Raw genomic sequence first — 25,103 nt, 5'->3', positions numbered from 1 at the left:
ATTTTACCATGTTCCTAATTTGACGCAAAGTTGTTCCTAATTTGACGCACTTTGAAATTGTGTTAAACTCAATCAAATAAACGCCTTATTTTTTGTTTATATAATGACAGTGCAAAATAACTTTGCACGTTATAAAACAACAAGTTAATTCATTTTACAAAGCAGCATTTCATTTATTTTTGTTCAGTTGTTCTGCAAGTTATATGCTACGTGGCACATAAGAGTTTTGTTAGTTTCATGTACCCAATGCATCAATCAAAATGCTTCTCAATTAGGTGTAAGAGTAATGTTAAAACATATATTCACGGGAGAACTAACTTTGACATTTCATTGCATAACCAGCCTATCATGGTCTGTTGCATTTGTAATAAAAACCACTTTCTTTGGTAAACTGCAATTTTGAATCTATAAACTGAGACGGATACAAGGAACGCAACCATTTTTAGAACAACGTTGAAGCTACCAATATGCAAATGCTACTTGACCAGCAAATATATCTCAAAAATATGAGCTGTCCGTCTATATACATTTTTTCAATAAACTATTAACGTAAACTGAAGCTTATATAAGAAAGGCAGGCATATTTTTGTTTGATTTCCTATTCAGGGTTGCCTGACTAGTGGCTTGCATAGCAATAGAGTAATTATTTAAAAATGCGTTAATTTTTTTGGCATGTTAGAATTTTGTACAGAGAAAGTAAATTGAATTGTATGATACTAATTTATTATATAATATTATTTTCTCGCGAGAATCTCAAAACCAGCAAAGAAAAACTGCATAATTACCAAATACCGTGTAAAAAACGCGTGAAAAAAAAACGCATCAAAATCGAAGACAGTATAAGGCATACTACCATGGGTTGGACACTTAGTGGAATAATACAATGTTGATTAATATTCTAAGTAGTAGAGATTTAGTTTAAATAAAATGAACGGTTACAAGCACTGCATTTTATATTCGTCTGATAAGGTTAATTAGGAACATCAAAATGAATTGTGAGCCTAATTTGACGCAGAACATTTTGGGTTGAAAAATGCGTTCGAATGTTGCAATGTTCAGCATAAAAGGAAAAGCTTATTCATAATGCTCGGCTGTTTGTAGGTAGGGGTCAAAAATTCTCACAAAAGTAATTTTGCGAGCAAAAAATGATTATTCGATCCTTAGTATTGTGGCTAAGAAAGCGAAAAATTGACGCATTATGAGTATGACCTCTATATATTTGATTCGGATAAGTTAATTCTTCATCGATAATATGCTTTTTATGCAATATACGCAAAGAAGAAGAGCAAATAAAGCCATCTAGCTTGATTCTTTGATATATTTTTGGCGAAAACAAGTTTTATGAATCATTTGATATGAAAGTGCACCAAGTTTGGACCTGCGTCAAATATGGTACTTCCACGGTACGCTTGGAAAAAATGTACAATGCGGCGCTCAACCTTCTTGTTTTGATGGCGTGTTTGAAACAACTGAGAAAAACTGTGTGTGGAAATGACGGCTTTGTTCTATTATTGTCAGGGAGGTTTTTGTTGACCAAATTTCGTGTAACTCGGCCACAATATTCTTTGATATGCAAAGAATGTTTATGACAATTAATTGGTCATAGAAAACCCCCTGACAATCATAGAACAAAACCTGCCAAAGCTGTCATTTCCCCTACATAAGAAAATATTTCTCTGAAAGCATTAATGTTCTCATAGAAAAGCATTGAAGTATTGAAATTCCCGTTTTTTAGTGATCACCCGTTGTTTCAAATTTTAAAAAACACTCATGCTAAATTAATACCAATTTCACTAGGTTTATTCTACAAGAAAATAAATATGTTTACCTACTAATCAATTATGCACCGGATTTCTTTTGATAGACCACGAATTGTTTTCGAAGCGAAGAACGTCTTATTTCTAAAACATAACGATTCATATTATATGTAAATAGGATGTGTGAACTTTGACATCAAGACATTTTTATGAAGTGTCAAAGTTTGTAATCTAAGTAGGTTTTGAGACGACTGTGCAAATCAAATAAAGTCGGTAATTACTTTATTTGGAACGCTTCACGTAATACCAGAATATGTTTGCGACCAAGCCAAAAAGCCGACCATGATTATAACATTCGGCTGGGCGAATATTCGGTGCATTTCTATGCATTGGAAAATTACTTCGACTTAGAGAATACCGAATAAGGGAGATGAATTCCATCGAGTAAGGGAAAATATCGAGTTAGGGAGAGTTCATATAAAGATTTTTCACCCTCTACCAGTGATTTTTTCTCGTATTTTCTAGAAGTAGGGTATGATGGGGCAAGATGGGTCGCCTAAGGCAAAACCTGAATATATCAAAACAGAAACATGTTAATTTAACTTTTCAACATGGATCTATAAAAATAGCTCATAATCTGTAAGCCAGGGGTATGAAATACCAAAAACTCCACTTTTTATTCCATTTCGAGTCATTAAAGTAGAAGTCTATTTTTCTGTCAATCAAAAAATGGCGGGGTAAGATGGGTCAAACAGCGGGGCAAGATGGGTCACCTTTAAATACTGCAATTAATATTGTTTTTATTCCCAATATTGAATTACACACAGATAGATAGCTTTATTGCCAATGATTATATTGAATAAAAAATAATGTTTAAGCCTTGGATGATGAAATGGCTCTACATTTAAAAATGTCTGCAAATTCTTATGAAAACAAGCCGTCTAAGTATAGCTTTCTTAAAAACAAAAAAATATACATTTTAATAAATAAATTAGCATCATTATGCTCAAAAGTACACCTTCAAATGATTAAACCAGCAATGGAAAATATGTTCTGAATACGAACTATGCCCTTCAGTATGCGCTGACCATCTTGCCCCATTTGCAAGCTCATGTTACAATGTATAATTTTCGATCAAATCTATTTATTTCCAAACGCAGTTAGTACAACATCACCTACATTACTTATGATACTTTTACTATGTTACTAAAAATGTTTAAATTTTACATTGCTCGACGAGATTACACATTTTGTAGAAAGTGTGTTTCGCATAAGAAACAATGATGAAAAATATTTTACCTTGCCATACTCTACCAAAATAAAATTTTATCATCAAATCGAGTGATAATAAAGCAGAACCAAATTATTCCTCCTACAAAGTCATAATCACCACATTAAAATGTACATGATGCCCAAAAACGGCCCTGACCCATCTTACCCCGTGACCCATCTTGCCCCGCCTAACCCTACGCATAACGATCGCGCGATTATCGAAAATAATTCGTTCTACTTTGTGCGGCCGGTAAATACATTAGTCGTATTTGAGATTAGCACCGCATCAACAGAGAGGAAGGTGAGTAGAATATTTTCAATGCGCATGATGAAATCTGTGCTGTTATACGCTAGCGAAACATGCTGTGTATCAGTGGAGAACACTCAACGGCTGCACTGCCCCTATTCGCATAAGCGTCCCATGTCAGTTTTCTTCAACTTGAGAAATATGCCGTTGAATTTTTCAAACTCGTTTTACATGGAGAAATTAAAAAATATATAATAAATCGATAAAACCAGCAATCTTTCTGAAAATTTGGCATAATATTCTTTATCCGTATACATTGCTATGGAACTATTAAATGGATAATAATTACATTGATGTTTTGTGCGAGAGTTTATCAAAATCTGGAATGTGACTGTTATGCGAATAAATAGCAAGATGGGACAACACAAGTGGGTTTTGATTTTCAAATTTCTAGAACAAAGCCTATTATTTTATCAATTTTTCTTAAAGATGAGTTTATTTTAAGCTTATTTCTGAAAGAAAATCAAAATCGTCAAAAATCGACATGGGACTCTTATGCGAATCGCGGCAGTGCTGCAGGTGTTCATTAACAGATGCCTGCGGTATATAATTCGGGCCTATCCCGTCACACAGCAGATCACTTTGACGTAGTGTGTTGCGGTGTAAGATCTACCAGAGCCCTAGCTTAATCCATTGTTCTAGCTAGGGCAATAAGTTGTGGTAATTAAGGATTCATCGTATTCAGTCCTCGCTACCAACAGCAGTCTCAGAAATAAAACATAATTAATGTTACCTTGCAGACAGTTGAAAGACTCGAATTCCTCTTGTTTGAGGCTAAACTAAACAACTTTTCAAGCAATTAGTTAAAAAACCTCGGTACCCGGTCCTAGGCTGAACTTACTGCTGGAAAAATCGAGTTAGGGGTTTAAATACGTACTAACTCTTCTTGAACTGGTGAACAATGGTAGTGAGAGGAACACACGGAAGTTCTTATTACTGAACAAATTCTCTTGCTTGAAATGGTCTTGTAGACAGAGCTAAATCCCGGGTTTTAAGAGTTTCACTGGTGATATTCTAGAAGCAAGACAAGGATGTGGCTAGGGCTCCGATGCATGGTCAAAAACAGTATTACTGTTCTGTTTCCTCAAGAAAGGATTGATTTCCTATTGATAAGAGGCGCGCCTTCAATGGGATTGCTCTCTATGAAGGGTCTAAATAGCGGGACCTTGTCATGGTGGTCTTGAGAAAACAAAACAACAACTGTATCGAAACCGATACTGCATTGCTTCTCAATAGCACTGGAGTAATTCGACATGCACTTAAACACTAAGGATACGGGTAACGCTATAATAGATCTAATAATTGGTCGCAGTGGCACACCCGAACAGGAAAAAAAAATAATTCGGGCCTGGTGGTCTCACAACTCGATCTCAAACAACGAGCTCCATCGTCGTTGTCACCAGAGGCCGATAGCAACAGAAATTCTGGATTGGAAGTGGGACTGGGTTGGCCACACTCTACGTATGGGCGGAAACGAAATCTTAAACAAGCATTAGACTGGAACCCAGCGGGACAGAGGCAGAGGCAGACCCAGAGGATCATGGCGGCAAAGCCTCAATAAAGAAATAAAAGAAGTCGACCGAAATCTAACCTGGCAACAGGTTAAAGCTAGGGCTGTGCACAATGGAGGTTTATCGATATCGACGATATTCATTTGGTGATATATCGGTATCGGCGATATATCGGGTTTGAAAATATCGGATATCGGATCGATATGCGATAAAATAAAAAAAATACAGTTTTTACCCGAGTTTGTCTACTATCGATTTTATCACGTTTCTAACTCTAATTTGTCACTCCAAAACCATTTGAAAATTTTAGTCGCTCTTATTCATCTTGGTAAAACACCGCAAACGACAATAATTTTCATGAAATAACTTTCACCGCCTGTGGTTTATTATTAATGATTTTAGATTTCCTGTCGAGGGTTTTGTAAGCTTTATCGTTCATGCGTTTTGCCTTTCGTCTTAGTGGGTACTGATGCGCCCAATTTCTCAACACCAGACACAATGGACATTTAAAAAACGTGAATGGCTTCCTACATATGTTTTAAAGGATGTAGTCAGTGAGCCAGTGTATGTAGTTGATTTAATTGGGCATCATCATTACATCGATTACAAAAATTTATCGATATCGGCGATATCTCAGTTCAATGATATCGGATATCGTATCGATAAATTTCATCCGATAATATCGATATTATCGATTTTATCGATATTTGCACAGCCCTAGTTAAAGCGATAGCCGGGCAACGCTCAGGATGGTGATCTTTCAAGTCGGCCCTTTGCACCACCGGAGGTGTACAGGATCCATAAGTAAGTAAGTAGCATAATTATATACCATCCCATATAGCGCTTCGCTTACCGAATCGAATCTACATTTATAAATTAACCTTTGTTTTGATTTGAAAAAATGACCATGACGCCCCACTCTAATGTACACACTTAATTTTATTTACCGGGATCTTAGCAAAATGTTGATCTTTTACCGAGATTGGCACAGCGGTGCCCCAGCTAACATGTTTTTTGCCGAGATTTCTGTCAAAGTTGCTGAAAATCAGCAAATAATTTCCAGAAAATCAGCTAACAAAAGTCATTTTTGCCGGAAAACCAGTTTTTTATTTTGCTGATGCACGGCTGTGCTGATTTTTTCAAGCTGCAGAAATAAAAACTAAGTGTGTAGGGATCCAAATGGAGTTGGGCCAAGCCATTCAACTTCATATTTGTTCTTTTCATACTTCAAAAAATCGTTCTATAATCCTCTTTTGAAACATCAGTTTAGTTGCCGACACCAGTAGTGCAATATTTTGTGTGACACAAAGGTCAGTAAATTATGGTATACTTATTTATCGTGCCGTCAAAAATATTATTTTGATATTTTAATGATACATATTTATAGCACAGAGAAACAGACGTCTCACTCAACACATGTTCCATCGTTCACCTTTTTAACGGTGAATTAAAATTTTTGTAGGTGGTCGATGGGCCACCGATGGCGCTCCCATCGATTTTGGTTGTGTATGACATCTGCACACTACCGCGATATGTTACCGTTTGTCCGCACACAGTGCATTTAGCATTGGGCGATCACGTTACCATGACGATGGTTTTGATTGCATTTGGTCGGGGTTCTGCCAAAGCACACCAAGCGCCAATGAAAAATTTCGAATTTTTGTGCCAAAGTTTTCGTGTAAAAGATTCAATTAATCACAAATCGTATCGGACATCGCTCAATGCCATTGCTGAGGATATCCTACAACAAATTTACGCGTGAATTCACACACAATATTTTCTGTTTTCCTTCAGCGAGCAAAATACCACAATTCAGTCAAAAAGCCGCTTGGTGCGGTTTGGCTGAACCCAGACCATTTTATTCTAAGTAAGACGTCTGTTTCTCTGTTTTTCTAGATTAACTGATTATTAATTTCTGTTAAACTTTCTTATTCTATGTTGTTATAAAAGTTATTAGAATGAAACATGCGGTAAAATAAACCAAACTGTGAGTGAATTCAACTAATCAATGATGAACAACGCAAGCAATACTACAATTGTGTAGGTATTTACCAGATCAGCCGATGGAATCGGTTTATTTTCCTGCATGGCTGCGATCTCCCCGCAAGTTACCTATTTTTCGGAAAACGCACACATAGAACAAATAAAAAAGTGAGGAAATAGAGCGCAATATTGCCCACTATGAAACGCTGTGATTCACACCCACACAGATACGCGACAAGCACACACAAACAAATACACCCCCCGTTGAACGAAGCAACGGCGCGAAAGGGAGCTACTTACCTTGGGTGGATTGATGGCACGTCGGAAACGGTAGATTTCGTCCTGCGTCACCATCTGGGTGTGGGTGAACTTCTTCAGTGCACCCGCCTTGCGGATTTGCTTCTTCAACTCATCGTATATGGATTCACAAAGATACACGTCCGCTTCAGGAATCTCAGTAGGGCGCCCTGCAATTGAAATAAAATTTGTTTACGGTGTAATTCAACGATGAAGTAGCAATGATGCATACTTGTAACATATTCATGTTGCTCCAGTACAGCGCAGCGTCCGACGATCGCAACCGTTGGCGTACTTTCTTGCACTGTTGATAGCATGACTTCCTGTCGGTAGAACAGACGACTGATTGTTCCGGGAACTTCCGGCGGTGTTAATAACCACGGTCCGCGGAAAAAGGATTTGCCACTGAAATTCAAATAGATGAATAAAGAATTGCAATTCACTACTCAAAAAGATAGATCCTACTCTTTCGTTTCCCAAATCGATTGTATCTGTGCGATGGATTGTTTCCCTGCTTCGGTGGCCACGTACACGTAATCACCCGTCTTAACGACACCTCCGCAAACTGAGTTGTACTGCTCGTAGAATATGGTGCCCTCGTCCCCACCGTTGACATACACGACCACGTTCGGTTTCTCCTTCTCCACCAGCGCTTCCTGCATTTGCAGCTCGGAAAGCTCTTCCTTGTGCTTTTCGATCCTTTCCTTGAACACAGACATGACGCGCTTCATTTCCAGAGGTGTCTCCCTGGGAATCAACGTCACAGGGTCGGTCATGTTCCAGGTTTTCAGTTTCTTGAAGCAGCGCCGCTTAACGGAATAGTACGACTCACAGACGTACACATCCCTATCGGTGAAACCCTCCGGGCGCATTTTGAAGTAGTCTTTCACGTGCATAACGAAGCATTTGTTCTGGGCCTGCGACAGAGGTACCGCCAGTTGTTGATCACTTCGAAACACTTCTTTCTCGAGGAACCGACGAGTTTGCACGTGGTACGTTTCAAATGGTCGCAGGAACTTACAACCGTACATCATTTTGACGTTATCGCTGTTGGTCCACAGGCGCTCGATGTACATGATCCCAGGGACTGAAACCAAACACCGTTTGAGTCAGGGTTATAAGGAAACCTAATGATGGAAACTTACTTTTATTTTCCGGAATATCGATGTGAACGAAATCACCCGGTGAAAATACTTTCTGGTCGATTGTCATGCTTTCACCTTGAGAAGCTTGCTGTAAAAATTAAGAAAAAATATTTTAAATACAATTCGTTAAGAAAACAAAATTCATAATAAATAAATAAATAAAATAAATAGAAATTAATAGTAATTTTAAATGCGCATAAGTTATATATCGGTGAAACTTGCTGCTATCTGAAATGAAAACATTCGTCATTTTGGACGACCCTCTCAAACAGCTAAAAACCGCTGCTGAACGAGCGCGGGAATATCGGGCGAAGAAGAAGGCAGCCAAAGATGAAGCGTTCTATTTTTTCTAGCTACAGGAAGAATAAACTTCTAACAAAAGCCTTTGAATTATTACCCTGGCCAATAATGAATTTCCGTTAATATGTCAAATAATACTTCATAATACAGAAAAATATATTAGCTCTTTTAGTGGAATGTATTCAACCGTCTAAGACGAATTTAGTACTGTCCATTTAATTCCACCAGTTAATTTTCGTTATCTTTGCAGATACGTATTTCGACCACAACTGTGTGGTCGTCTTCACCAACTTCGACTTGACCAAGTCGAGTCAAGTACGAGACACTGAAGACGACCACACAGTTGTGGTCGAAATACGTATCTGCAAAGATAACGAAAATTAACTGGTGGAATTAAATGGACAGTACTTAATTCGTCTTAGACGATTGACTTCATAATACTTAATACTTCAAAATTGTGGTGTTAAATGCTTGGCATATTCAGATACAATTTATTATATTTCCAAAAACATTTAAACCAATTTTTAATTTTAGTATAAATTATCATAAACATAGCACAAAACCTTAATAAATCTCTAAAATTTACATTAACTTTCATTATTATCATTATCGAAAAACTTTATTTTTAATACATTGGACGGCATTTTGTAACATTTTCATCAGTATTGAAGTTTGAAAATTAGAAAGTGCCGAAAATATCACATGAAACTTGTTTTTTAGTACATAGTTATTTTTTGTCGATATCTAGTGATGCACCAAAAATCAAGCCATTTGGTTGGAACGCGATCGAGTTATTAACGTTGTGGACGGGAATAGAGGGTGCTGCCCAGATGGTCCGGCTCCCTATGTATTAGGTAATGAAAATTTCGAAAAATTGGAAATAGTTTTCAATTTTTATAATCAAACTGCCCAACTAAATTTGTCACATTTTCAACAAAGTTTAATTCCTGAGGAATCAAATAATATTATATTTTGAACAGAGTTGAAAAAAAGAAAATGGTTATGTTGAAATAATAGCAAACTGTGTGGCAGTTAGTTTTTGTAAATCGTAGTAAGCCATCAGTAACATTTAAAATTGTTATCGAAGCAATCTAGTCCAGATTTAAATTTATACACAACGTCACCATAGCAACACCGGTTGCTATGCACTTGGTACATACAACTGCACACAACTGCATGGCAACCAGCAACTATAAAACCGGCCTCTGTGGCTAGATACTTTTAGTCGTAATTAAATAACACTCCAGTGTTAAAGTTATAGACGAATCCAAGTAAAAATAAGAAGAAGACACACGACGGTGTTAACTTTGACAGATCCTACAGCGCAGCATAGGAAGATCATTTTAAAATGCTTATAATAAATTCTAGACAAAATGTAATTAAAATCTGATTGATGTACGGTACGGAAAAAGTTCTGAATTACATATCTGAAAGCTTATCTCAATTTTTTGAATATTTTCCAAAAATGTATCTATCATACAGTTCGGAACTTTTTCCGTATCATACATCAATCAGATTTTAATTAAATTTTGTCTAGAATTTATTATAAGCATTTTAAAATGATCTCCCTATGCTGAGCTGTAGGATCTGTCAAAGTTAACACCGTCGTGTGTCTTCTTCTTATTTTTACTTGGATTCGTCTATTATCAGGGCTGACAATCGTCATCGTCAAAGCACGAAATGCCACAGTAGCGACGAGTTGCATTGTCTTCATTGCTACTCTACACATCGTCAATGACGCGCACGACGTTAGCTTTCGTCGTGTAACCAAATCGTCCTGACGACATCGAAGAACGAAGACTTCATACCGTTATTCTTCAAGCGGCAGCTGCCATGCGAAGATTTTTACTAATTCTTTGTAATAATGAATTTGAAGCAACGTATGAAAGCGTTATGAATGTTATCGATACATTTACGTTACCAAATTTCCTAATATTTGTTAATTTGAGACGCTATTATGTTTTTAACCAGTCCATCTATAATGACGTGCAATAAATTGTGTGAAGAAGTGACGACGAAAATCGTCATAGCTTTTGGCTGCGCAGCTATCTTCGTGGTTAGCATGCGGCGCGAAGAAACCGAATAGGTGTTGCGTCGTGGAATGTTATGACGAAGACTAAATTTTTTTCGCTTTCTTCATACGACGAGAATGACTATTGTCAGCCCTGGATTATAACGTTCAGGTTATGAGCCCAGTTAAGCCATACCTAAAAGTAAAAGTGTAAGAAAGTTCTCGAAGCAGGAATCGTGCAGTTCACAGGTGAAGGATATGACACGTGGAAGCAGCGTTGTCCTTTACTCAGGGCAAAAAATTCTGCTCTTTGATTTTACTCCATCTAAACGGTTTTATAGTCTTAACTAAGTATATTCGACTAATAGAGGGATATTTAAATTTTCTAAATGTCATGTCAAACTGTCAAAAAAATGCACGCCTGTCGCTCTGGCGAACGAGAAGTGAGAACTGTGTAGTGAGAAGCGGAAAGGGAGAAGTGAAAAGTGAATAATGAGAAATGAGAAGTGAGAAGCGAAAGTTAGAAGTGACAAATTCGAATTGAGAAGTGAGGAATGAAAAGTGAGAAAATAAAAGTAAAAAGAGGAAAGTAAATTTTGAAAAGTGAGAAATGAGAAGTAAGAAGTATGAAGTGAGAATTGAGAAGTGATAAGTAAAAAGTGAGAAGTAAGAAGTGAGAAATGAAAAGTTAGAAGTTAGAAGTGAGAAATTCGAGAAGTGAAAACTGTGGAGTGAGAAGTAAGTAGTGAAAAGTGGGAAGTGAAAGTGAAAAATGTGAAGTGAAAAATAAGAGCTCTTAAGTGACAAGTAAGAAGTTAAAGATAAGAAGTGACTAATTCGAAGTGAGAATTGTGAAGTAAGATGCAAGAAATGAAAAGTGAGAAAAGAAAAGCAAAAAGTGGAAAGTAATTTGAGAAAAGTGAGAAATGAGCAGAAAGAAGTGTAAAGTGAGAAGTGAAAAGTGAGAGATCAGAAGTTAGAAGTGAAAACTCAAGTAAACGTGGAGCTATATATGTTTGCAAATAATACAGCCATTAGAGTTTACTTAAAGTGGAAAAAGGTTCTTTTGCGACCGAAATAATGCTTCATTACTTTGATATGTTGAAATAAAACAAAAGTAATGCATCGCTGCATTTGTGATACTGAACTAGTGTATCGTTGCTTGACAGTTGATGAAAAAATGCATTTGTACATCTTTGAAACTGATCTAATGCAATTAGCATTTAATATGCTGATCTGTGATTGATTACATGCAATAATGAATGCTTGGTGGTTACTTGAGAAGTTTAAGAGGTGAGAGGTGAAAAGTGAGAAGTGAAAAGTAAAAAATGAGAATAGAAAAGTGAGAAGTAAGAATCGAAAAGTGAAAATTGAGAAGTGAGAAATTAGAAGTGAGAAATACGAAGTGAGAAAGTGAGAAGGGAGAAATGAGGAGCGAGAAGTGCGAAGTGAATGGTGAGAAATGAGAAGTATAAAGTAAGTAGTAAGAAGTGAGAAGTGAGAAAAGTGAAGTGAGAACTGTGAAGTAAGAGGAACAAGCAGTAAGAAGTGAAAAATGAAGTGGAAATTGGAATTTTCAAACTTAATTTTTATTCCTTCTCCTGCTTTCCTTGAGAAAATTCGTGAAGTAAGAGCTGCGAAGTGAGAAGTGCTAATTCCGAACATTTCATTTCTCAAATCTCACTTTTCACTATTTATTTTTAACATCTCACACCTCACTTCACTTAATAAGAACATTAATTTTTAATCGGCCAAATGACATTCTGTCAAATGACCCTAAATCATATTTCTACATATGAAAAGTGTTTGATATTTTGGAAGAAAAATATAAATGTGTTCTCTATCTCGATACCTCCCTAATTCGATGGTCCCTTCACTATCGAGTAAGGGAGAGTTCACTGAAAGTCTATGTCTGGGAATTTTCCCGAGCAGCACACATGCTGCACAAAAGTTTCTGTGACTCATATGTAACCGAAATTAGTCACATTTGAGTTGCTGCAACCAAATCGGTCTGGATTGTGCTGCTAGGATTGTCCATTTATAATTTTTATTGCCTATCTTCAGGCTCAAACATAGAACATTAAGAAATTGTCGACAAAGAGGTAGCGCTGGTTTCAGGAGCAAACAAGTGTCACTAGCAGAACGTAATCGAGTGGGTCCTGGACTCGGGACCAAGTAGTCACATGGTTAGTGAGGTAAGCCATTTTGAGGAACTGCAAGCTACAAGATCCGTTTCACATCGAGAGTGCGAAGGACGGCGAGGTGCTGGTAGCAACCAAGCAAGGTACTAATGCTGTCCAATGAGCAGCTCGAAGTTATTCCCATCCCTCATCACTTGTTGACAAAAAAGAACGAGCAGGACGGGAACAACTTCGAGCTACTTCGAGCTGTTCATTGGACAGCACTACTGTGAAGGGCAGGGTTTGCAGAAATCGCTCTCAATAGATAACGAACAACGATAAAAGAGAGGCAAACACTGTTCCGAATCATAACAAGCCATGATAACAAATTTATCACACTTGTATCCAAGTGCAAAAAAACAGAATCGGATAGGCAGCCCCCACAGAAAAATGGTGATTTTCGCTTTGTTTTCGCTCCTTTCGTGTTGGTTTTTTTTTCCTGTTCGGGTGTGCCACTGCGACCAATTATTAGATCTATTGTAGCGTTACCCGTATCCTTAGTGTTTAAGTGCATGTCGAATTACTCCAGTGCTATTGAAAAGCAATGCAGTATCGGTTTCGATACAGTTGTTTTGTTTTCTCAAGACCACCATGACAAGGTCCCGCTATTTAGACCCTTCATAGAGAGCAATCCCATTGAAGGCGCGCCCCTTATCAATGGGAAATCAATCCTTTCTTGAGAAAACAGAACAGTAATACTGTTTTTGGCCATGCATCGGAGCCCTAGCCACATCCTTGTCTTGCTTCTAGAATATCACCAGTGAAACTCTTAAAACCCGGGATTTAGCTCTGTCTACAAGACCATTTCAAGCAAGAGAATTTGTTCAGTAATAAGAACTTCCGTGTGTTCCTCTCACTACCATTGTTCACCAGTTCAAGAAGAGTTAGTACGTATTTAAACCCCTAACTCGATTTTTCCAGCAGTCAGTTCAGCCTAGGACCGGGTACCGAGGTTTTTTAACTAATTGCCTGAAAAGTTGTTTCCGCTGCATACAGTTTAGCCTCAAACAAGAGGAATTCGAGTCTTTCGACTGTCTGCAAGGTAACATTGATTATGTTTTATTTCTGAGACTGCTGTTGGTAGCGAGGACTAAATACGATGAATCCTTAATTACCACAACTTATTGCCCTAGCTAGAAAAATGGATTAGGCTAGGGCTCTGTTTGGTAGATCTTACACCGCAACACACTACGTCAAAGTGATCTACCGTGTTACGGGAATTCGTGTTGGTTACTGCACAGCTGTGTAGAACAAGTTGAAGTGCATCATCAGAGCCAGTGCTCCCCACATTTGGAGCTTTCTAAAAGAAATTTATCGTGGGGTATAACATCCCGAATCAGTTCGCTATCATGACAGCTTGCGAAAAAAGTTTCTCGCGGTATGCTACATATCGTATATGTATACAGAGATGATAAGTGAGATACTTGCTCTTTCTCTTTAGGATTCAATCCCTGGTGAAGGGCAAGTCACACTTTGGGAAAAATAGATACACTTTGTCATTTGAGCATGTGCTGTTCGTTGACAAGCTGAAGTAACATTTTTTTTTTTTTTTTTTTTTCGAGAGTTGACCAGTTGTAGTCTTAATAGACTGGTATCTCGGCTGGGCTCTCCATGTGATACACAATACTAGCAGACGACTCAAGCTATGTTGCTCACTAGGTCACTGCGGCCTGGGTTTGTATTGTGATCAAACCGATACATTATTCTTTCTATCTACAGTCTGTCAATTATAAACCGAACAAATAATGGAAGCTCAACATGTACATAGATGTTTTCTGAATAAGTAGTTAATTATTAGTTACTTGGAGCCGACATTCAATACCTAATAGTAGTCTATGTTGACAACGGGTGGTACTGTTGCCATTTCCAAGTAACAATTTCGAATAAAGATGTAATGATATCATTCTGGTAGGGTAGTTTCAAAATAGATTAATTTAAGTACTATTGTAATAAATGGACACATTGAAGAGCTTCCCTTATTTTAACACGGTTGAGTATCGGATGTTTGTCAATACGTCGTCGAGTTAATTGTATCCTATCAGTCACAGTAATGTCATATGTTAAAGTTTCAGTAGTCTAATAGTGATCATTATACAAAATTTCTCTCCAGTTGTTCCGTAATTGCTTTTTGTTGGTCAAGTTCTATTCCCTTTTCTAATATTCAAACCTTTATTATTTATTAAAATAATGAGGTCTAAAATTCAGTTATTCAGATTCAGGGTATACAAAATTCAATATAATAGCGGATGAACGCATCATATGGTCTATCCTCATTTCCGTAAGTGGTCAAGTTATTAGTCTGCAATGCAATGGTCTCAATTAACTATTCTAAACAGAACTCTGTCTCTTGTCTTTCTGTCCACCGATGGTCATGTATTTATTTTCGTTTTTTATTATTTATTTGATATCATTAAATTTCAGTCATTTATTTTACTATCGGTCATTTATTTTATTATAAGGTAAAGGTCAGCGAATTTGTCTTAATACGAGAAACACTAAGTCATGTCCCCTATATATCCGCTAATTTTTCTAACTAACCTAATAGAAGGAAGAGAGAAACAGTTTTTTGCGTTGAGCCATGCAGCTAGAGAGACTAAAATAAAAGATTATCGAGAAGATATAATAGATACATTCACTATCTCCAATGCCAAATTAGTAAATCTACAAATTCTACTTTTCACTACTAAAATTCTACTTCAGCTATACGGGTACAAAATGAATTATTGTTAGCTACTACTACAAGTATAAATAGATGTATGCTATTTGGATAAGCGTTTGTTTCAGGGTCTTGTTAGTATTAGAGTTATGTTAGTTAGACCCCTACTGAGCCCTGCCGGCACCTCCAAATTTACCAATAGGCAGTTGTTGTTAGATCAAAGTGGACACTAACTATTAGTTAACTTGGAGGCATGGTACCTCAAGTGTTTGGTATAACTGTTGACCTTATTTAAGTAAGATGTGATAAAAGTTTCTCTACGGAGCTTATTTTCAAACCATTACCATTAAAATAACGATATTCTTGTGAAAGAGATATAAAAAATGGAAAAATATCCTAATTTTTTAATTTAGTGTTGAACTTAACCTTTGTTTGAAAAAAGCACTCTATTAAACAACAAAAATAAAAATAAAATAAAAATCTTTTTAAGACACTTGAAGTATCAACGTCAAGCCCCTTATCCATGGACAGGGACAAGCTGAAGTAACATTTGCTGGCAAAATTACTGAAGGCTGGAGTGCACGTTGAATTCAAGCCAAATCGTGTAATCCTAACGAAGGATGGCGATATCATGTGTGTAGCAGGATTGAAAGGTAACCTTTACTATTTGCGGATGCATTCTATTCGATCTGTATTAGTAGCAGAAAACAACGCGGAGCTGCAGCTCTGGCATAAGCGATATGGGCATCTCAGCTTCAAGAATGTGCTCAAGTTGAAGACGCCTGGAATGGTGAATGGACTGAGTAAGTGTCACATTTGTTTAAACAAATTATTTCTATATCAGACATCATGGCTAGGCTTGCCAGCAATCCTTTATAGTTATTAACCCTTTCTTTCCCATGGTAGCTGTAGAACTCCATCAAATTTTGCACCTTTCAACATTCCTCGAATTAGGTTAAAAAGTCGATAACAAAACACTGAAGAAGTTTCCAAGTAGGAAACGAAATACGTATTTGTTTGTTGATACATAAAAAGTGAATAGTGGAAGTAAATGGAAGAATAATAGTCTTTTAACCTTGTAGCATTTCCCCTAAGACGCTTTAAAATAATTAATCATTCTTCGAATTATTTAAATAATAAAAAGCAGTATTTGGCACAACTTTACGGTTTCATTAGACTGCAAATTTTGTGTAAAAATAGTCAAACTATTGAAAACAATTAAAAAAAACTATTGATTTACAATCAAACACTTTTTTTATTCGTTTTCCACTAATTTTTGATATGTCAAATAACTTTTGTTCTAGCATTTTTTTCATAGGTGATTCCTTTCTATTGAAATCTTTGAAAAAATTGTTATCGATATTTCCTATCGTTCGTGAATGACTACACGCACTTTGTAGTCGTTTACCTGCTGAAGAAAAAGGATCAGGTGTTTGATTATTTCAAGATCTATGGGCGCAAATTTGGAACGAAAATAGCACATTTGCGATGCCCAAGATCGCATGTATTTTTCAAAAGAGTATTTTTCAAAAGGTCAACTAGCCTACTACGCAGAAAAGGGTATTCAAGTGGAGTCAACGTTGGTCTACACCCCGCAACAAAACGCGTTGTGGCGGAACGTTTTAACCGCACCATAGTGGAGAAAATGAAAGCGATGCTGACGGAGTCTAGTACACCAAAATACCTTTGGGAAGAAGCAGTCCTGAACGCGGTAGGTGTCACGAACCGAGATCCGACTGAAGCAATAAAAGGCAAGCAAACACCTGCGGAATGTTGGCATGGCGAAAAACCTGATCTGACTAAGCTAAGTGTATTCGGGTGCCAAGCTTTCTCCTGGGTACCAAAGCAGAAACGAGGTAAGCTGGATCCAAACGGGCGAAAGTGTGTCATGCTGGGGTATGCACCAACTAGAATTTCCATCCAAGTCTCACCGACTGAAATCATTGATCATCGCCTAATTATTCCGTAGAATGTATCACCGTGATTCTAGCAAGAGGGGGGTAGTGAAGTATTTGAAGATGCTCGCTATTTCGTTGATGATTGCGCAGCTGGAGAGGAAGACAACATCGAAGAAGGCAACGCACTCCCACCACAATCAGAAAGGAACAAACCATGTGATGATGTTCCGAGGTCTAGTGGTCGGGAGTGCAAGAGACCAGGTTGGTTTTCTGAATTTCATTTCATACAAAGCTTTTGCTGCTGGTGCACATTCTATACAGGTTCCCGAATGCTGCAATGAGGTCAATGGTCACCCGAACGAGTCTGAGTGGAGACAAGCGATCAAAGACGAGCTGACGGCGCTGCAGAAGAATAATACATGGGCCATAGTGAAACATCCTCCAGAGGTACATCCCGTACCGTATAAATGGGTGTTCAACGTGAAGACGGATGCTGAAAGGTGTCCAATGCGCCATAAGGCAAGGCTGGTAGCTAAGGGCTACGCACAAAAGGGACACGTGGACTACGAAGAAACGTTTGCACCTGTGGCGCGGTTGACTACAATCCTAACTCTTTTAGAACTAGCGATCGATGCGACTCTCCGGCGGCAGCAGGCCGGATTCCGTGCCAGAATATCTTGTATTATTCTGGAGCAGATCAACGAATTCCAAGGGTCCCTTTACTTGGTATTCATTGACTACGAAACAGCTTTCGACCGTCTCAATACGTACGAGGCCTTCTCGTGTGGAGTGTTGCACAATGGGGTCTTGTCCGACCCTATCTGCACATGGTGTGTATCAGTGGTGAACACTCAACGGCTGCAGATGTGATGAACCTTACGTAGGGGCGGAAACGAAATCTGTAAACAAGCATTAGACTGGAACCCAGCGGGACATCGCAGCAGAGGCAGACCCAAAGGCTCATGGCGGCGAAGCCTCAATAAAGAAATAAAAGAAGTCGACCGAAATCTAACCTGGCAAAGGGATAAAGCGATAGCTGGACAACGATTAGGACGGAGATCTTTCAAGTTGGCCCTTTGCACCATCGGAGGTGTAGAACATCGATACAAGAGGGGGTCGCGCTTTGCGAACTGGCTCTTAATAGTTTCCAACTTTAATAAATTTAATTAAAAAAAAAAAGATGCCGAAACCCGGGATTGAACCGGGGACATTTAGATCTTCAGTCTAACGCTCTCCCAACTGAGCTATTTCGGCTGATGGAAATGTACTGCTCAATGTTATATTTAATACCTGATACCCGAATGCCAGCAACAAGCTTTGAAAGCTGTTCGGAGACGAGCCAGCCTAGGGCTGAAAGTCTCCTTAATAAAGACAAAAAAAAAAAGCTTTGAAAGCTTCTGCAGATCTACTTTATCGACAAAAATGTGATCAGAAGTCGCATTGCATATCTAGACTAGAAACGTGAAAACCACCGTATTGTTTTCTCACTAACATCGGTTTGACATTTATAGTATCGGTACTACATCTGCCAGATCGAGATCGAAGCAAACTTTACGATGTGGATCATGCAAAAAGGCGCATTTTTGTATGAGGTTTTGATCTACTCATTCTTTCAACCACTACATCCCATCACTTACCGTGATATCCGTTTCGGTGTCGGTTTCCTCCTCGAGCAACTTAGTCTGCCTCAGCGCCTCAACGGCAGCCATCAAATGCATCGAGCTGTAACTAAGTGCAGGCGATTCTAACACGTTTCCATTCCGACACAGCTCGTCCCGCTTCTTGATGAAGTACGATTGCAGTTCAATCGAGTCCTCAAACACCTGGGAATCGGTACGGCTGAGCTTCCGTGCCCGCTCAAGACAAGAGAAGATGTCCTCTTGGAACAAATCCAGCCGCCTATAAAGACCCTTGTCCAAGCGACGTTTGATCAAATCCAATGAGATTCCGCGTACCCTACAATTATAAAAGTGAGTCACAATAAAACCCGCAGGATTAACCTGGAAGTCATACTTATTTCCCTCCGGACTCTCATCATGCTCGGGTAGTTCCGCCAACGAGTCCGAGTAGCATCGTCCCTCTTCGTCCTGGTAGTTATAGAAAGTGGTGAACAACGAGAGCAACAGCTCTTGGACGGCCTGCGGCACATCCGGCACGGTTTCATCACTTCGCAGCGCCTGCTTGGTTTGGATGATCAGCTGCTGCAGACAGAGGGCGTCCTTGTAGATCTGGGAATCAGGCTCGTTGTACTTGCAGGCGTTCTCGAACATGAGCATAAAATCGCCGGCCATGTCGTCAACACTTTCATAAATTTGCTTGCGCAGTTTTTGCTCGATCCGTTCCAAATCGATTGGATTTTTGATGATGTCGTAGTAGTCGGGATATTCCTGGAAGGTGCAAAGTAAACAAATTTATTGGACTGGACGTTGGAACAAAACGTACACCCATATTCTTGTTTGCGTTAGAATGCACTTTCGAACAAAATTAGATTAGAGGTGTTCTTCGTTTACCTCAGTAAGTATTCGTTCGAAAATTACCATCATTCATAGGCGAACAAGAAAAATAGGTATGACGAAAGAAAAAAAATTTCCCATACCGGGAATCGAACCCGGGCCTTCTGGGTGAAAGCCAGATATCCTAGCCACTAGACCATATGGGAATGTGAAGAATCAGTTGACAAATGGCGCACTTGAAATAAGCTTTATTATAGAGATGATTGCTATACGCAAGTCAGATTCGATCAGTGTTGCCAGGTGTTTCATAATCCGTACTTTTAACTTGGGTTATTCATTGGAAACCACCATCGGTTTTCAAAATATGCATATTCTTAAAAATGTCGGTAAACAATAGTGTTTACTAGGGTACAATTAATCATAACATTGAATACCTAAATTCTTAGTTTTTCAAGCGATGCGACAGTGCTCAAAAATACGTCAGAGTCCACAAACAACTGAAACTATGACCGTAGATGCTGCAACGGAGCAAAGAAAACCCGTTTTTTTTGTGGCTTGTCACTTGCTCTTGGAGATGAGTTTATCTGAAAACGTGATGAAGTTTTGAAATTGGATTCAGACGGTATTCATCCTAAACCAAGAAGCAACTACCTTTAATAGGTAAAGTGAGAAATCCTTTTTTCAAAAAAGTTAATTTACAATAACAATTTGCATTATTATAACTTAACCGAATCTGGCAACACCGACAGGCCATCTGCCTTTCAGTTTTATCCCCAAACATTGCAAAAGCTCTTCCTCAGCCAAGACACCAACCATGCATGCCCCTGCAGTACCGATATTAGGGTGAGTCGGAAATAATCGAGCATTATTAGATCGAGAAGCAGATTTCTATCCTAAAAAATTTACCTTGTTCTTTTCCAATGTCCAATCCAACATTCACACACATAAACCGGCAAAACACAGGCGGTGTGCAACGGAACCGGACATGGAAAGAATGAAAAGAAAAACAGCAAAGTAAGAAAAACGAGAAAAACCAAATATGTTTTTTCGTTGTTTCAAACTCATTAAAACGGTTATTTGCCAGCTGCGTTGGATGTAAAAATACTCACATTCTTTGAAGGTAGTTTCATGAAGATGAATGCCAGTTGTCGGTTGGCCTTAGGTTCCCGATACTCGCGTACGGTTTCGTACAAGTGTTTCAGCTTAGCCTCCAACGTGTTGAGCTTGTTCTTAGGTTTGGAGCTGAAAGTGAGGGGGGAATTTTGACTACATTCAGGTAGATAATTAACCGTTACTTACGCGGATTTTGGCATGCTAAACCGTTTGCTTATGCCGGAGAATTCCTTCAGCTTTTCATTAAGTGCCTTCTCCAGGATGTTGGCGTCATCGTAGATCATCGATCCCTCTTCGTTGTATTTGCGACAGTTGGAGAACATCAGCCGATAGTCGCCAACGCAGTCATCCAGAACGCCATACCGATCGGTTTTGATGTTGTTCTCGATGGTGGTCATGTCGATCGGGTGTTGTATAATTTGATAATAGTCCGGATAAAGCTTCTTTGATGGCTTCTCGATGAACAATCCCATCGGTTGGCGCCCATTGTATGTGTATTGCAGCAGATACTCATGCAAAGACAGGAGTTTCTTTTTCAACATGTTGAGGAACGATTGCTGGCTTTTGGCGGATTTGGAAACCGGGGTGCTGGTCGACGATTGCGGTGGGGACTGCACCATGGATAAAGATGACCGAGGACGTGGCGTCTTCTTCTGTTGAATCGGTTTCTTGGCTGGCGGAGTAGCGGCAGCGATTGAAGATGAATCTGTGTCATCCTCTTCTTCACTTTCTTCTAAATCCCCAGAGTCGATCAGCTTCTGGTTAAGCAGTCTTTGCATTTTGACAGCGTCCTAAAACAATTAAAACAAGTCTTACTCAATCAACCAAAAAAAAAACGATCATGATTTCTCACCCTATAGATCTTGCTCCCCGGTGGATTGGCTTTCTTTGCGTTGTCCAACATGACGTACAGGTCGGCGCTCATATCGGTCACATTGGAGTACAGTCCCTTCTTCAGTTTGTTCCGGATTTGTCCCATCGAAATAGGCTTCTTGATCATGGTGTAGTATTCCGGATGAAAGCGACGATTAGGAAGCTTCCACAGCGATTCCCCTAGCGGTGCGCCTACAGCATTGGGATCTATAAGTTGTTTGTCGTTTCCAGAAACAGGGTGAAACCAAACAAACAAACCGGGGATTTGAGGGAAAGGAAAGTAGCATGACATTTGCAAATGATTAAAATCATTAAGGACATGATACAAAGGGAGAAAAACAATTTAGGAATGGTGGAGAAAATGAAAGATAAATATAACCAAAATTAACGAAGGTTAACAACGCAATTTTTCGAATAAGCACAACATTCAAAAGTTAATCAAAGAGGTTGCTACATTACCATTTGTATTGGCAGTATTGTAAAGTTGATCAAACAATTGCCATAACGGCCCTTCGCCTTCAGTATCCATCGAATCATCTAACTCGTCATCGGAACTTTCATTGTCTTCTTTCAGAGCGGCAACCATGGCACTCAAACTAGTTCCGGTGCGAGCCTTTCTGTTGGCACTTTTCCTAAGCCGTCCCGCCTCGATCTCAACTTTACGATTAGTAAAAATTCGCTTCAAATTTTTAGCATCCTTATAGATTTGCGACCCTGGCTCATTAAATATACAGGCATTCTTCGTCATCTGCAGCAAATCCTTTTCCATATCGTTTAAAGACGAATAAGCGCTGGTTTGAATCTTCACCGCAATGCATTTCAAATCGATCGGATGGTCGATTACGTCGTAATAATCGGGATACAGTTTCTTCGAAGGAAGCAACTGGAACATCCTATGAAGTTCTCTGTTCTCATCCGTTGCCGTCATTACGGCATTGAACAACTCTTCATATGGATCAAGATCGTCGCCATCCGGGTCATCTTCCCTATGCGTAGATTTTCGGGGCCTGGTTATTTTTTTAGCCTTCGGTTCCCCTACCTCCTGGTCCAATGCTTCCATATGCTTTTGCTTATATGTATTAAACACTTCCATCAGCTGACAAGCATCTTGAAATTCTGAAGTATCCGGCTTATAGAACGCTTTTGCATTCTTGACTATCAGTTCAATGTCCGTCGTCATGTCGTCCACATCGTCGTATGCTTCGGTTTTCAATTTCTGCTGAACCTTCAACAGATCAATAGGATTGGCAACCACTTCGTAGTACGATGGTTCCTGACGTCGCTTGGGAGCCCGTATGAATGTGTCACACAATGTAGTCCCATCCTCTTTCTTGAACGCTCGGAGCGAGTCGTATACTTGAAGACAGATCTCCGCCTAAAAGTCAATTCCAATCAATAAAATTGTTTTAAAGAATCTAAACAATCACATAATAGTCTTACCGGGTCCAACTTCTTTTTCTTCCTTGATCCGGAAGGAACAGGGGACTGCTCCGGCAAGCTGTCGTCGTCACTGTCGTCTTCATCAAGAATGGAACTGCTTCGCCTTCTTTTACTCATCCTTCTCGAACCACCCTACCGCTTTGTTTTGCCACTCTAGTACCTACTTCTCAACACGGCACTGCGCCCCAGCTTGCGGTAGCCCAACCACAAAGAAAAATTCAATTTTCACGAAAAATTCGATGTCCACAAAGGTGACTTGATTTATTTCCAATGCAATAAACCTTGATGAACACTTTCACAATATTTTTTCAAAAAACTGAATACTTTTTACAGGAAAGATTTACACTTTTCCGGTATCCAACGCGAGCTCGACTAGTCGAAACGAAAACAAGATGTCAGACAAAGCGTCCTCCGTTTTGCTCCGCTGCTGATGGAAAAGAAGCGGCGAAAAACGAAATAAACAAAAATGCCGATGACATTTCCCATGCGTTTGACATATCGGTACCAACATTTCAAAAGGGGCGAAACTGCTTTTGTAAATAAACAAAAGGTTCTGTTCAAATATTACGTAACGCAGTAGGGGGTGGGGGGTTGTTTAATTTTTGTTACGATTTGTTACGCAAAATGTAGGGGGTGGGGGTTCTTTGAGATTTTGTTACGCGTAACAAATTAATTGCATACACACCCGTTTCAAATCACTCAGAGACTGAGTGAAATTGTATTGGCGTCTCTTTTTTTCCCACGGAAAAGTTACTCAATTTTCGTAAAAAGTGGAACTACTAAAAATTTGAGTAGTTCCACTTTTTACGAAAATTGAGTAATATTTTCGTGAGAAAAAAAGAGATGGCAATACAATTTCACTCAGTCTCTGAGTGATTTGAAACGGGCGTGTAGAGAAATAATATTTAAAATTTTGAAAAAATATTTATTATCTTTAAAACAGCAGACAATATACAATACATAATAATTTATTGTATCGTGTTTCAAATGTTACCAAAAACAATACTTTTTTCATAAAACTGTTTTTGTTACGCGTTACGCAGGGGTGGGGGAAGTTCTGAAATTTGTTACAGATTGTTACGAGGGGGTAAGGGTTTCTTAAAAACAACGTTTTTCGCGTTACGTAATATTTGAACAGACCCAAAGCTTCTCGATATCGCGACGCTGGAGACCCGAAAAAAATGTACACGTAAAAAAATAAGCTTATTAGGGTCTCGCCGACATTTCCCACCAACACGAACGCAGGTTCGTGGTTGCAAACAATCCCATTTGATTTTGCCGTGACAGCTGCTCGTGGTTGCAAACAAACCGAGTAAAAGTGTGAGTGAAACGTGCGTGTACGTACACGATCGCTGAAAGCCTAATTGCGAGCTGGGTGGTGCGGATAGAATCGATTTGGTTGTCAAACTGAAGCCAAAATTTTCTATTGTGCCGGAGCCAAACATTGGAGATTGTGGTTATGTTCGTTTCATATCTTATATTGAGAAGTATTGTTATTATTTGGGGATAAAATAAAAATAAACTTATTTCGAGTTTTGTATTCTTTGAAAACGCATATTTTCACAATATATTTCGAGTGGAAAACTAGTAGGAATGCAACTAAAAAGCATTCGTTACGAAATTTCACGAGATTCAGCAGCTGATTGGAGCAAGAATGTATGTAAACAATCGTAAAGTCATGTAGAGTCTAGCGCATTTGTGCGCCCTTATGCAGCATGGAAAGATAAATTCGAAGAGCGGGAAATGTTTGACAGCCAAGTAACTGCAAAATAATTTTGTTTATGGGAGTGATTTCAAAATATCCCTCTACTCGATTGAGCGCAGAAAAGTGGTTCTATCCGCATCACCCAGATTGCGAGAAGATGGAAAAATTCGAACGAGGGTCCGACGGTCGACCGTCGGAAAGT

The 25,103-nt window shown here is 38.8% G+C and overlaps 1 protein-coding gene and 2 non-coding genes across 6 annotated transcripts in view; all 3 read right to left on the bottom strand.

Moving 5' to 3' along the window:
* Positions 1-23,604, bottom strand: part of LOC134224816 (protein polybromo-1) — a 40,454-nt gene extending 16,850 nt beyond the window's left edge. For 2 of the 4 annotated variants that reach the window (XM_062704401.1, XM_062704405.1), the window contains exons 1-12: positions 23,197-23,603; positions 22,216-23,131; positions 21,737-21,963; positions 21,070-21,674; positions 20,880-21,012; positions 19,331-19,704; positions 18,955-19,273; positions 8,273-8,360; positions 7,593-8,214; positions 7,360-7,532; positions 7,131-7,297; positions 6,900-6,959 (exon numbers count right to left, since the gene is read on the bottom strand). In XM_062704401.1, coding sequence (XP_062560385.1) covers positions 6,900-6,959; positions 7,131-7,297; positions 7,360-7,532; positions 7,593-8,214; positions 8,273-8,360; positions 18,955-19,273; positions 19,331-19,704; positions 20,880-21,012; positions 21,070-21,674; positions 21,737-21,963; positions 22,216-23,131; positions 23,197-23,313 — 3,801 coding nt within the window. In that variant the 5' untranslated portion in view covers positions 23,314-23,603. Of the gene's footprint in view, positions 1-6,899; positions 6,960-7,130; positions 7,298-7,359; positions 7,533-7,592; positions 8,215-8,272; positions 8,361-18,954; positions 19,274-19,330; positions 19,705-20,879; positions 21,013-21,069; positions 21,675-21,736; positions 21,964-22,215; positions 23,132-23,196 lie in introns of all 4 variants that reach the window. The other 2 variants (XM_062704402.1, XM_062704404.1) reach the window with 2 other exon arrangements.
* On the bottom strand, positions 18,499-18,571 carry Trnaf-gaa (transfer RNA phenylalanine (anticodon GAA)). The gene has a single exon. It is a non-coding gene; the product is annotated as a tRNA-Phe (tRNA).
* Positions 19,905-19,976, bottom strand: Trnae-uuc (transfer RNA glutamic acid (anticodon UUC)). Its single transcript has one exon. It is a non-coding gene; the product is annotated as a tRNA-Glu (tRNA).
* Positions 23,605-25,103: the final 1,499 nt, after the last annotated feature.

Source organism: Armigeres subalbatus, chromosome 3 (genome assembly GCF_024139115.2).
Source record: "Armigeres subalbatus isolate Guangzhou_Male chromosome 3, GZ_Asu_2, whole genome shotgun sequence".
Lineage (NCBI taxonomy): Eukaryota > Metazoa > Arthropoda > Insecta > Diptera > Culicidae > Armigeres > Armigeres subalbatus.
Note: the sequence above shows the minus strand (reverse complement) of the source record. Positions and strands in the feature narration are given on the sequence as shown.